Here is a 14,560-nt window from a genome sequence, read left to right as displayed (position 1 = left end):
ACCAGGTCCTCTATGCTCTGGCCTGTCTTCTTCTCCAGCTCCCTCATGTGCTACATTCTTCTTTTCTGCTAAACAACAGGCTTTCTCTTTTCAACCCTTTGACTATTCCAAGGTATTTCATGCTTGCCATGTCTCCAGCTGGAATACTTCCCTCCTTCAATCTGTTTTAGCATTGTGACTCCTCTTGATTCACTAAAAAGTTTTCTTCAATTATGAGATCTACAGGCAGTGAACAGATGTGTTTTACTCACCTTTATATTCCTCATGCATGGCATAGTGCATAGGTATGCAGTTAGATGCTCAGTAAATGATGGAAGTATGCATAAATGAATGTGTGAATGGAGGATACAGGAAAATCAGCTTTGTGGGTTAAGTGGAGAATGGATACAATTTTTTACTTTGAGTAAATTAAGTCATGTGGGACTTCAAAGCAAAAATATCCAGAAAACAAATTTAGAAACGATTTTGGAGCTCAGAGGAGATAAGTTAAGGCCCAAGATCAGGTTTGGGGAGTTATTAGTATATAATTTTTTAAAAATAATAATAATGTATGATGTGCCAGAATCTGTTCTGTATACGTTCCATATATTAGCTCATAGCAATCTTAAGCAGTAGTAGCTTTATTATTAACTCTATTTAACTTATGAAGAAACCGAGGCAAAGATTGAAATGACCAAGATAGTGATAGAAACTGTGGGAATGGGTGAGCCCAGGAAGAGCATTTGTAGTGAGTAAACATGACCAGTGAGGATGGGGGTCTAGAGAGACAGAATGAGAGGCAGAAGAGCAGACAATGAACAAACAGGGAGTAGAGAGTTCTACCCTCAAAGTCAAAGGAGAGAGTTCTAAGAGACAGAGAGTGTTCATGTATCAAAGGCCTCTGAGAGTTTGGGGAAGGTTTATAATATCAGGGTTCCCTGAATTTGACAATTGGGAGGATCTTGATGACCATCGCAGATATTCTGTGCAAAGTGAAGTTGGAAATGGATGTGATTCAACAAAAGGAGACTAAAAAGGAAGTAGAATCTTGATTTTTATACATATGCACCTTGAAGAAGAAATGATGGGATATGAAAAATATCAAGTGTTTTATACGACACTTTGAGTGTCAGAATTTAGTATCTGAGTCTAGATGCTTAGTATGTTTGCTGAATAAATGAAAAAATTGGAATAAATGTTGTTACAAGTTAAATTACTTAGTTTTCAGGCATCTCTAGATCAAAATGAAATATAGTCTGTAGAAAAAAATGGGTCCCTAATAAATTGAGGTATATCAAATTACACAAATTATTCAAGCAACATACAATATTAATACACATATTTTGAGAAGCATTTATAACCTCATTTAATGAGCAATGCCATGCATCATTATGGCAGGCTTCAATTTTTTCTATAATAGATCAAAGTCTTATTCAATATATATAGAAAAGTATAATATCAGAAATGGGTTTTTGCTAGGTCCACATATACTCCCATCTTTACAAAATAGATGTATGTAGATTAATACAGACAATACTTATCTTATCTAAAATGTGTTTAAAAATATTGTAAATTCAGAGGTGACGTCTAATACTATCAGGTTTTGAAAATCTAAGGTTGAAGAGGAACCATAATGAATAGTAACTTGCTACCCTTTGATTCTCCAAATAGTTTTAGTCTAGTTTAGTGTCTTTAGAGCAGTTAAACAACACAGCTTATCCCAAGCCAAAATATATCTCTCTAGGTTTCACCACAGAACTTTTGTGAAAAGATGTGGATTAATTATACCAATTTTGGGAACTCTGAATGTGATGCACTTTCTGCATACGTGGCTCTGTGCAGCAAGTTTGACATCTGTGTTCAGTGGAGGACACCTGATTACTGCGGTAAGTAGTACACTTCAAGTGATATTTTCCAGTAACCGAATAACACTCCATAGTTTTGAATTTGCTTCTTTCTTTTCTCATCACAAAATAATTTTGTAAGAATAAAATGCATATAAATCTAACCTAGAAGTTAGAGGTGAGCTCTCTCACATAGGTTACTTCTATTTTCATCCTGCTCTAAATTTAAAGTAGGCCTCAATTCTTCTAAAAGTAAACCTAGTCCACAAAATACAGAGGGTGTCAAAAAATGTATACACATTTTAAGAAAGGAAAAAACTGTATTAAAATTGTAATACTCAATATACACTGATAACAGAAGATGAATACAAGTCATGTGTATACATTTTTTTGGCACCCCCGGTATTAGGTAGCAAAGTATTGAAGAAATCACAGAGGATTGAAGAGAGATTTTAATTCTGTTTCCTACAGCACCTTTTGTCGATTCCATTTAACCTGCCTCATTTCCCCCAGCTTGTTGTTATGCATTTACTATGGAGAGGATGAAGATTTTTCTGCCCCTTTTTCTCCTTTCCTGACATAGTATCCACTTTCTTTGATATCTGGATTTAATATTTTTCCAATTACATGTTTGTGTTTCCCTTTTCTTTTGTATGTATTCTTTGCTCATTTCTACATCAAGTTGTAATGCTTTTCATAAAAATTTTATTAAACCTTTCACCAATCCTGGGCATATTTTACAGAAAGTATTGTTAATTTGATTTAAGAAGTAGTGATTAAATGGTAAATATTTTTTAAATGAGTGTTACTATAATGCTCCAAAATAAAAGTTTTCATTGTCTCCAGGAAAAAAGAATAAAATACATAGAGAAAGAATAATATATCACAAACACAGTTACATGGCTCCACTTTAGAAATAAAGCAGCTCCTGGAGTACCCTTATATCATTTTCCTCTCCCTGCTCTCCCAGACGTCATCACTATTCAAGAACGGGGTTGCTTGATTCATAGGGAATGTATGACATCAACAATGCTACAAGATAGTGTCAAATTGTTCTCCACTGAGATTTTACCAGCTCACCAGCTGTGGGTTCATTTTTTAAAATATATATTTTTTTTTCTATTATAGTTGACATATAATATTATTTTAGTTTCAGTATACAACATAGTGATTAGACATTTATATAACTTGTGAAGTGATCACCTCGGTAACCTAGTACTCATATGACTCCATACATAATTATTATAATATTATTGACTATATTCCCTATGCAATAGTTTACATCCCCATGACTATTTTTGCAAGTTCCAATTTGTAGTTCTTAGTCCCTTCACCTTTTTCTCCCATTCCTCCAAAACCCCTCACATCTGACAGCCATCAAAATGTTCTCTGTATCTATTAGTTTGTTTCTGTTTTGTTTGTTGTTTTGTTTTTTAGATTCCACATATCAGTGAAATGACATGGCATTTGTCTTTCTCTGTCTGGCTTACTCCACTCAACACAATACTCTCTTAGGTCCATCTATGTTGTTACACATGACAAGATTTCATTCTTCTTTATGGTTGAGTAATATTCGTTGTCTATATGTACCACCTCTTCTTAATCCATTTATCCATTGGAGGACACCCAGGCTGCCTCCATATCTTGGCTCTTGTAAATAATACTGCAATGAACACATGGATGCACATGTCCCTTTGAAAGTAGTGTTTTGGGTTTCTTTGGTTAAATACCCAGAAGTGGGGTTACTGGGTCCTTCTTCAGCTCTGGTTATAGCCTTTGTTTAAAGTCTGTTTTGCCTAGTATAAGTATTGCTACCCCAGCCGTTTGTTTGTTTCCTTTTCATGAAATATCTTTTTCCATTTCTTTACTTCCAGTCTGGTGTGTGTCTTTCAACCTGAAGTGAGTCTCTTGTAAGCAGCATATGTAAAGGTCTTGTTTTCTTATCCACTCAGCCACCCTATGTTTTTGACTGAAGCATTTAATTCATTTACATTTAAAGTAATTGTTGATAGATATATAGGTATTGCCATTTTATTATTCATATTTTTAATCTTTTTTTCCCCTTCTTCTTCTTAAAGAATTAGACCCTTTAACATTTCTTGTAATACTCTTTTGATGGTGATGAATTCCTTTAGCTTTTCTTGTCTGGGAAGCTCTTTATCTGTCCTTCCATTCTAAATGATAATTTTGGTTGTAGTTACTTACTTTTCATCATTTTGATTATTTCATGCCAATCCCTTCTGACCTGCAAAGTTTCTGTTGAGAAATCAGCTGACAGTCTTATGGAAGCTGCCTTATAGTTAACTAACTGCTTTTCTTTTGCTGCTTTTAAGGTTCTCTCTTTGTCTTTCCCCATTGGCATTTTAAATATGATGTATCTTGGTGAGGGCCTCTTTGGGTTCATCTTGTTTGGGACTCTGTGCACTTCTTGGGCTTGTATGTCTGTTTCCTTCACCAGGTGAGGGAAGTTTTTTTGTCATCATTTCTGCAAATAGAGTTTCAATTCCTTGCTCTCTTTATTCTCCTTCTGGTACCCCTATGAGACAAATGTTGGTACACTTGATGTTGTCCCAAAGCCCCTTAAACTATCCTCACTTTTTTTATATTCTTTTTTTCTTTTTGCTGTCTTGTTTGGGTGTTTTCTGCTATGTTGTTTTCCAAATTGCTGATTCAATCCCCTGCTTCATAAAGTCTACTGTTGATTCTCTCTAATATATTTTTCATTTCATTTATTGTATTCATCATTTTGACTTGTTCTTTTTTATGTTTTCTATCTCCATTTTTATGTTTTCTATCTCTTTGTTGAAGTTCTCATTGAGATTGTTGAACATCCTTATAATGAGTATTTTGAACTCTGCATCTGGTACATTACTTTTCTCAATTTTGTTTAATTATTTTTCTGGGTCTTTGTTCTCTTCTTTCATTTGAACCATGTTCTTTGTCTCTTCATTTTGGCTGCCTTCCTGTGTTTGTTTCTATGTATTAGGTAAAGATTCCATGTCTTCCAGTCTTAGTAGTAAGTGACTTATGTAGTAAGTGACTTTTGGGGCCCAGTGGCAAAGTCTCTCTGGTCACCTGAGTTGTGTGCTTTAGGAGGGTCCTTTATTTGGGTTTTGTGTGACCTCCTGTAGCAGTTGAGCCTTGGTTGCTGTTGAAATGTCAATGGGAGGGATTAAACCTCAGGCTGATTGGTTGTGAGGCCTGGCTATGATTACAGTGGAGGAGCTGTTGTTCAGGGGCTGACCCTCTGGAGCAGGATTCCCTTTAGCAGGGCTCTGGTGCCTGCTGAGTCTGCCTTTCGAGTGTGTCATTTGTGAAAGTGGTTGGGTGGTGCTCTGGTGTGGTCTGAAGCTGGCCGTCAGGTGTATTGATTCTGCAGCCTTTTGAGAGGGGATTTGTTGCAGGCCAAGCTCAGCTGCTTCCTGTGCCCTGCTCAGGGCCACTTGGCATGAGCTACAAGGTGATCTGCAGATAGTTACTGTTTGTGCTGGGCTTGGCCATGCCTGGGAGAGGCTAACCTAAGAATTGAGGCTGGCTGCCTTTAGTGAGGAACTTGGGGCGGCTTAGCAAGAGGTATGGGGAACACCGAGGCCAAATGCTGGTTATTTGGAGTTTGTCAACCTTTGAGAAATTTTAGGAAAGTCCATAGCATGAGCCAAGACAGGCTGTTTGTATGGAAAAGCCACTGGAAATTGCTTGGGTGGACATGAGTTGGGTGGGGTGAAGTCTCAGAGAATCACCAAGGCAGGGTGAACAATGTTAGCCAGACTGATGGAGATTCAGATATGGTGGCCGCCTGTATCTGTATGCAGGAGTAAAAGGGGCTTAACAAAGAAACAATTACTTCTGCTAGCACTTCTATTTGGGAGAAAGCTGCCCTTCCAGCCTTTGCTTTGAAGCCAGATAATTCAATATCTCCCTATATATTCCTAGTACCTTTGAGCTGCTGCCCCAGCACTGGAGCTGAGTGAGTCCATTGTGAGTAACTCTGTGTGCAGGCATTTTAAGAAGAACGCCTTGACTCTAGCAGCCCTCTGTCTCACTCAGCCACCATCTTTTCTGGTTTTCAAAGCCTAAGGACCTTTCTTCCTGGCACTGGAATCCTAGGCTGGGGAGCCTGGTGTGGGACTGGGACCCTTCACTCCTTAGACCTCAACAGCTGAGATAGCCCTCCCTATTTTTAACTGCCACACCTGGGTGTGGGACCAGCCTGTTCCACCTCTCTGCCCCTCCTACCAGTCTCCATTTGGCTTTTTCTGCATGTCCTTAGTTATAGGACTTCAGTTCAGCTAGACCTCAGGTGATTCTCCATGATGGTTGTTCTGTAGTTTAGTTGTAATTTTGTTGTGGTCATAAGAGGGGGCAAGCACAGTGTTTATCTCCTCCGCCATCTTGACCATGAGTCTGTTTGTTCATTTTTTAACACTGTAACTTTTTAAGATAACTGAAAATAAACAAGAATTTTCTAAAACATCAGGTAGAAACTTCTCTGCAGTGGTAGTTTCTTTTGAAAGTGAAGGAATAAACCTAAACATGTAGCATTTTCATTTTTATGACTTGGTTGAGTTACATATATAAAGTGTATTTCTTTACTTGTTCTGAGTAGACTCTTATATATCCTCTCACCACAGAGCAATAACTTCATAATAGTTGACTCTTTATTTACGCTAATGAGATTTGAGCTTCCTATTGGTAATATTTATTTGATATAAATTAGATGAACTTTTTCTGCCATAACATAATACTAGCTAGACACATGGAAGATACTAAAAAATACCATTGATTGTTTTGTTTCTGATTTATGATTATATAATAAACAAAAAATAGAATTTGAAGAGACTGAAATGTGAAAAGTCATTTTCAGAAAGAAAATGACACTTGACATATTCTTCCTTTTACTAGAATTTAAATAGGTTACTTTTATCTTTAGCAAATTCTGTCCTCTGTTATTCATAGCACTGAGCTGCCCAGAGGGAAAGGAATATCAACCTTGTGTACGACCCTGTGAAGCAAGAACATGTTTGAACAGATGGTTCTATGGACACACTTCCTGTTTGAATTTAAGAGAAGACTGTGTATGCAAAAATGGAACCATTCTTCACAGGCCATATTCAACTCAGTGCATTCCAGAGAAAGAATGTGGTAAGCAAAGTATAAAATGACCTCTTTGGGGTCCAGAAAACAACTCAAATATTTTCAGATCCTGGAGAGAAGTGCTGAGAAAGGTTGATCAAAGGTAACGTAGGTTTTGGAAAGGAAATGAGTTTGTAGTTTGATTTTTATACAATGTCACCTGAAGTTACCAAAATTAGGAGCTTTGCTAGTGATGTTTTTTAATCTCTACCTCAGCTGTAATAACGAGGAAAGAGTATAGAAATCAAGAATTACGAGTATAGGATGTGGACTAAATATAAATTCCAATTATTTCACGTATTAATGATTCAGGTTTATGTCTATGAGCCTGAGTTATGCATTTGTAAAATGGGGAAAATAATATCACAGTCCTATAAGGTTAGTGTGGGAATGCAGAAAATAATGCAAAGCATTTTTCAATACTGCCTACAGAAAAAATAGTGTTATATGGGAGAAAAGATGTAATATTTCTACTTTCATTTTCAACCATTTTATTCTGACACATTATCTCCATGGTGGTTTTATATGAAAAATGTGCAAAATTGAGAAAATTGAAATATGTGCTTTATCAGTTATAAGTCTCTTCATTATAGTTGGAAGAAAAAGAGATTTACCGTGTTTCCCCAAAAATAAGACCCAGCCAGACAATCAGCTCTAGTTCATCTTTTGGGGCAAAAATTAATAAAAGACCCAGTATTATATTATATTATATTATATTATATGATATTATATTAATTATATTTTATATTAGACCCGATCTTATGTTATGGTAAAAGAATACAGGGTCTTATATTAATTTTTGCTCCAAAAGACTCATTAGAGCTGATTGTCTGGCTAGGTCTTACCGTGTGACCCTGAAAATAAGACCTAGCTGGACCATCAGCTCTAATGCATCTTTTGGAGCAAAAATTAACATAAGGCCGGGTCTTATATTAAAATAAGACCAGGTCTTACATAACATAACATAACATAACATAACATAACATAACATAACATAACATAACATAACATAACATAACTTAACATAACATAACATAACATAACATAGTATAACATAACATAACGCTCCAAAAGATGCATTGGAACTGATTGTCCAGCTAGGTCTTATTTTCGGGGAAACAGTATTTTTAGGGAAACACAAAAGGAAAAGTAGAAATAGAAGTGAAATGCATGTAGAAGTGAAATGCATATGTAGTTTCAGAAACAAGTTTGTGTTTGTCATTGAAAAGAGTATTTGTGGAAGACTTTGAGAATATACAGACATGCTTATGTTTGCTGTGAAGTTGGTTTGCTGCTAGTGAATAGGATAACATAAGTCCATTGGATGCTGGGGATATGGTTCGTCACTACGTTTATCTTTATTATTCCTTAAAGAACTACTAGAGGGCCATATTTATCATTTAGTAAAACTTTGATAATAAAACTGATAAGAGTCACTAAATATTTTGCTTGGTTGCTTTCTACGTTTAGATTTTAAAGCTGAAATGTTTTGAATTTTCGTATGACAAAATGTTAATGTGAGATAGGAACTACCTTATTTTCTAATACCATGCATTTTTAACAATTAATGTTTTAAAACATTTAAATTTATGTACTGAGTTTGTCCAAGTTAAATAAATTATATTAACAAGAGTTAAAATGAAAAAATAGTTAACAAATTACATTATTTTTGGAAGAGGCTATGTGAATTTACAGAGAGTTTTAGAAGGGTAACATATATTCTACGGACTACATCAAAAATTTCATTAAAGAAAAATATAAGCTAGTAGCTGGTGAATAAAAAGAGAAACCTGAAAAAGGATAGATATGTGACATGCTATCTATGTCACTGGGCCAGGTCACGGGATGAAATCAAAACATCACAGCTTAATTGATTTTATTGTGCAGGTTATGAGTGATATAATATTGCTAATTTTTTAAAGCATGTACTGATATTGAAGACCAACCCCGCACTGCTGGGGAGATTTGGAATGGGGGCATTAATGAATGTGCCCTCTACCAATGTCTGGGGAATGGAAGCATTATTCCTATAGAACCTGACTGTGAAGAAGAGCCCTCACCAATTTGTGAACGAGAAGCTGAAGTCATCCTGGGCACCATTGATAAGCTGTCCTGCTGTTCACTGGAAGTTTGTGGTAGGTACTCAGGCTGAAGCCTTGAAGTCAGTTAATACCAGAAAACATGTTCACATTCTTTGCGAAAAAGCAGGGCGTGCATGATGCTTGGCATAAAAAAAAATTGTAAGGATTGAATAACAATGGAAATATTTCCATAAATGTCACTTACACTTTCTCAAAGCAAGCTTTGCCTCATTACGGTTTTGTTAATCTTGCAAATACACGTGCAAAACTCTGGCTATTAGCAATTAATAATATTCAGTAATGCATGACACTATAAAGGAGCTGGGAATCTTTGACTTAGGACAAACACAGGTGAAAGACAGTAACAAATAAATCTTAAATCTGCTCCCTTTTCATATATAGCCCATTTTGTGGGCTAAATGTTTTTGGTTTCAGTGTAAAAACATGTATAATGAAAATCATTTCCCTGCTTTGAGTAAGAAACATGAGATTTTAGTTATGTTTACTAATATTTTAATGCTTTTGTTTCTTATTTGCAGGATGTGACATGACCTTGTGTGAAACTACCATTCCAACATGTATGGAGAGTCAAAAATTGACCATTGGCCACAGCCCTCTTTCTTGCTGTCCACAGTACAAATGTGGTGAGAAATTAATTAGGAAAAATAAGAGTGAGGGTCACTTTTCATTCAGAACAGTGGATTAAATTTTCATTCTTTGTGTCTACAAGGAAATGATCTATTATTAAAGATTGTGGAATTGTCTTCCTAAAGATAGTTTATTAACCTGCAAATATATATATCTGCCAAAAAATGTGTACAAATGGACACTTTGGTCAATGTTGCTCAAGCAGTAGTTCGCTGTAATCAGAAGTGTCTGGACGCTGATGGTAACTACTTTGAGCACCTCTTGTAATTGCAGAAGTCAAACAAGACTTGTATTCATCTTTTGTTATTGGTATATATTGAGTATTACAATTTTAAGTTTTTTCCTTTCTTAAAATGTATATACATTTTTTTGGTACTTTCTCTCTCTCTGTCTCTCTCTCTCTGTCTCTCTCTCTCTCTCTCTATATATATATATATATACACACACGCACACACGTATATATACATATACACATATATACTTTAAATTTATATATTATATAAATGTGTATATAGTAATTAAGTAATTTTAAAGATCTTAATCTTAGTGCAAATACATGGGAAATAGAATACATATATAATATATGTGTATATATATACATATATATACACACACACATATATATATCACATTTATTTTATTATCTCACTCTATACAGAGTTTCAAATATCTTTGTGTTTCTGCAGAATGTGATCCAGTTAAATGCCCCAGTATTTCAATACCAGAATGCAGAGAAGACCAATTCATGATTCAAGTTCAACAGGATGAGCCTTGCTGTTTTGCTCCTCTCTGTGGTGAGTGACCTGTGAAATAATTTTTTAAAAGAAGAAGGAGGATGTAGGGAAAAATCTCTTATTTGAAGTGAATTTTATGAGACTGATGGAAACCAGTGTTCTGCTGTTATAAGAATTAAACTAAATAAAAATGATAGAAAAGAAAGTCCAGCATTTTATTTTATTTTATTATTTTATTTTGTTTTACTTTATTTTATTGCTGGATGTGTGGGTTTGTGTCTTTAAAGATTTTTATTACAATACAGCTAACATAGAATATTATGTTAGTTTCAGGTGTACACATTAGTTTTTCAACAATTATATACCTAAAGAAGTAATCAGAATAATAAGTGAAACAATCATCTGGCACCATACAATGCTATCACAATATTATTGACTATATTCCTATGCTTTTTACCTCCTCATGACTTTTTTGTAACTACCAATTCATAGTTAGTTCCTTCCCCTTTTTACCCTGCCCACAAAACCCCCTTCCATTTGGTAACCATCAGCTTGTTCTCCGTATCTATGAGTCTGTTTCTGTTTTGTTCTTTACACCCCACATATAAGTGAGATCATGTGGTATTTGTCTTTCTCTTTTTGACTTACTTCACTTAGCATAATACCTTCTAGGTCCATCCATGTTGTCACGAATGGTAACATTTCATTTTTTTATGGCAGAGTAATATTCCCTTGTATAAATATATAACACATCTTCTTTATCCAGTTGTCTATTGATGGATACTTAAGTTGCTTCCATATTTTGGCTATTGTAAATAATGCTGCAATGAACATAAGTATGCATGTATCTTTGTGAATTAGTGTTTCGAATTTCTTTAGATGAATACCCAGAAGTGGAATTGCTGGATCGTAAGGTAGTTCTATTTTTAAGTTTTTGAGGAAACTTCAGACTGTTTTCTATGGTGGCTGCACAAATTTATAATTCCACCAACAGTACACGAAGGTTCCCTTTTCTCCACATCCTCAGCAACACATGTTGTTTATTGATTTATTGGTGATGGCCACACAACAGGTGTGAATTTATATCACATCGTCGTTTTAATTTGCATTTCTCCAATGATTAGTGATGTAGAGCATCTTTTTATATGTCTACTGACCCATGTGTATGCCATCTTTGGAGAAATGTCTATTCAGGTCCTCGGCTAATTTTTTTTTATTGGAGTGTTAGATTTTTGGAGAGTTCTTTATAAATTTTGGATATTAACTCCTTGTCAGATGTACCAGTGGCGAATATCTTCTCCCATTCAGTAGGTTGTCTTTCTGTTTTGTTGATGGTTTCCTTTGCTGGGCAAAAACTTTTTAGTTTGGTGTTTATTTTTTCTTTTGTTTCCCTTGCCTGAAGTGACATATGAGAAAAAAAACAAATATTACTAAGAGTAATATCAGAGAGTTTACTGTGTTTTCTTTTAGGAGTTTTATGGTTTCGGGTTTTACATTTAATTCTTTAATCCATTTTGAGTTTATTCTTGTATATGGAGTAAGAAGGTGGTCCTATTTCTTTTCTTTTTTTTTTTTGCGTGTATCTGTGCTGTTTTCCCAATACCATTTATTGAATAGACTGTCTTTACCCCATTGTATACTCTTGTTTCTTTGGTCATAGATTAAATAACCATTTATACATGGGTTTATTTCTGGGCTGTCTATGCTATTCCATTGAATTCTGTGTCTGTTTTTATGCCAATACCATGCTGTTTTGATTCTTATGGACTTGTAGTATAGTTTCATATCAGGTAGCTTGATACTTAGTTCTTTCTCAAGATTGCCATGACTCTTTGGAGTCTTTATGGTTCCACATAAAATTTAAGATTATTTGTTCTAGTTCTGTGAAAAATGCCATCAATATTTTGATAGAGATTGCACTGAACGTTTAGATTGCTTTAGATAGTATGGACGTTTTAACTATGTTAATTCTTCCTATCCATGAACATGGTATATGTTTCCATTTATTTTTATCCTCTTTAATTTTTCTCTTCAGTGTCTTATAATTATCTGAGTATAGGTCTTTTACTTCTTTGGTTAAATTTATTCCTAGGTATTTTTTTGATGCAATTATAAATGGGATTATTTTCTTAATTTCTCTTTCTAGTAGTTTGTTATTGTTGTGTAAAAATGCAACCAATTTCTGACTACTAATTTTATATCCTGTTACTTTACTGAATTCATTTATCAGTTCTAATAGTTTTTTTGGTGGAGTCTTTGGGGTTCTCTATATGTAGTATCATGTCATCTGAAAATAATGATAGTTTTACTTCTTCCTTTCCAATTTGGATGGCTTTTCTTTCTTCTTGTCTGATTGTGGTTGTTAAGACTTCCAGTATTACGGTGAATAAAAGTGGTGAAAGTGTGCTTCCTTGTCTTGTTCCTGATCTTGAGAATGGTTTTAGCTTTTCCCCATTCAGTATTATGTTAGCTATGTGTTTGTTATATATGGCCTTATATTGTAGTATGTTCCCTCTAGTCTCACTTCACTGAGAGTTTTTATCATAAATAGTGCTGGATTTCATTAAATGCTTTTACTGCATGATCATACGATTTTTATCCTTCATTTTGTTTATGTAGTGTATCATATTAATTGATTTGCGGATATTGAACCAACCTTGCATCCCAGGAATAAATCCCATTTGATCATGGTATATGATATTTTTAATTCATTGCTGAATTCAGTTTATTAATATTTTGTTGAGGATTTTTGCATCTATGTTCATCAGGGATATCAGCCTATAATTTTCTTTTTATTGTAATGTCTTTGTCTGGGTTTGGGATCAGGGTAACAGTGGCCTCTAAAATGAGGTTGGGAGCTTTCCACCCTCTTGTTTGGAATAGCTTGTTTGGAATAGCTTGAGGAGGATAGGTGTTAATTCTTCTTTGAATGTTTGGTGAAATTCTCCTGTGTAGCCATCTGGTCCAGGAGAAAGTCCAGCATTTCAAATGACTCTTAAGAATTGTGACAATTAGTACTATTTTCCCTTATCAACAAAGACTATATATATATATATATATATATATATATATATATATATATATATTCGGTCAAAACATGATCAAGATAATATAATCAAGCTTTTCTTTTTTCTTTAATAAGGCCAAGCACCTAGTTATGTTAGAAGAAAAATATAGCCTTAGCTTTTCTTGAAGAACCAAGTAGAGTAAAGAGTCTGCTAAGATATTATAGGACCTCTTTAAAACTATATCACATGTGAGTTATGATGATGTTGAAAGAGAATGGTAGAAATGAAAGTTGTCTAAGTAATGATGGTATATGGAACTATGTATTTTGTCTTATGAACTAGACATTTAAAAACAAAGAACTCTCTATTTTCCATTTTAAATGAATCATCATTTAAAAGATTGGTGATTAATGTAGGTTTTAAATGTACTTATGAAAATCAAAACACATTATTCGTATCAGTTAAGGTTCAACTTCAAATGGCAAAAAATGATTGATTCTAGCTAGCTTTAGCACAGCCAATTATTGGGAAGATTTGGAGATCGATATTTTATAGGCTCAAGATGAAACAGATCAAGCCCAGGGAAGGAAAGAAACCAGCTGCTCTGTCAGTTACTAATTATTGAATCTGCAACATCTATTTCCATCCCTGGCATGCTTCCATTTATGATTTAAATGACATAGAAACAGATTCTGATTCAACTAATGTAGGTTATTCCCCCAGAGAGGCCTGATGAGAGCAAAACACCTTTATAACAGTCACTCTAAGTCTGCGTGGGTGGGGCATTTCCTCAAGGTCATTTAGAGAATTGTTATCAAAGTTGAGAGAGGGATACTGAACAGCTCAAAAGTGCCTACTACATTATTCATCCATAAATTGGAGTAATCAAGAGTAGTGAAGTAAGGAAACAAATAAATCAGTCAATATTTTTATCCTAGTAAGAACAAGTTATTCTGGAATGTTAATGCCTGATACTTCTGGTAAGATGGTGTTCTATGTCACTATGCTTGGCAAGCATAAAGCAACATACTCAGGCAGTGTTATTATTTTTATGACCATATAAAGAGATCTGTTAAAACCTTATTTTTCTTGTTTTCTATTTTATTAAACATAAAGTATTTTATGTTGATTTT

At 34.5% G+C, this 14,560-nt stretch overlaps 1 protein-coding gene across 2 annotated transcripts in view; it reads left to right on the top strand.

Annotated features, from left to right (window-relative positions):
* The window catches only part of OTOGL (otogelin like), a 142,526-nt gene that overhangs the window by 108,547 nt on the left and 19,419 nt on the right, over nt 1–14,560 (top strand). For both annotated transcript variants that reach the window (XM_019751251.2, XM_074325364.1), the window contains 5 exons: nt 1,724–1,865; nt 6,780–6,965; nt 8,879–9,091; nt 9,577–9,681; nt 10,372–10,479. In XM_019751251.2, the coding sequence (XP_019606810.2) occupies nt 1,724–1,865; nt 6,780–6,965; nt 8,879–9,091; nt 9,577–9,681; nt 10,372–10,479 (754 nt within the window). The remainder of the gene's footprint in view (nt 1–1,723; nt 1,866–6,779; nt 6,966–8,878; nt 9,092–9,576; nt 9,682–10,371; nt 10,480–14,560) is intronic.

The sequence above is a fragment of the Rhinolophus sinicus genome, linkage group LG02, assembly GCF_036562045.2.
Source record: "Rhinolophus sinicus isolate RSC01 linkage group LG02, ASM3656204v1, whole genome shotgun sequence".
NCBI lineage: Eukaryota > Metazoa > Chordata > Mammalia > Chiroptera > Rhinolophidae > Rhinolophus > Rhinolophus sinicus.
This window is presented reverse-complemented; position numbering and strand designations above follow the sequence as displayed.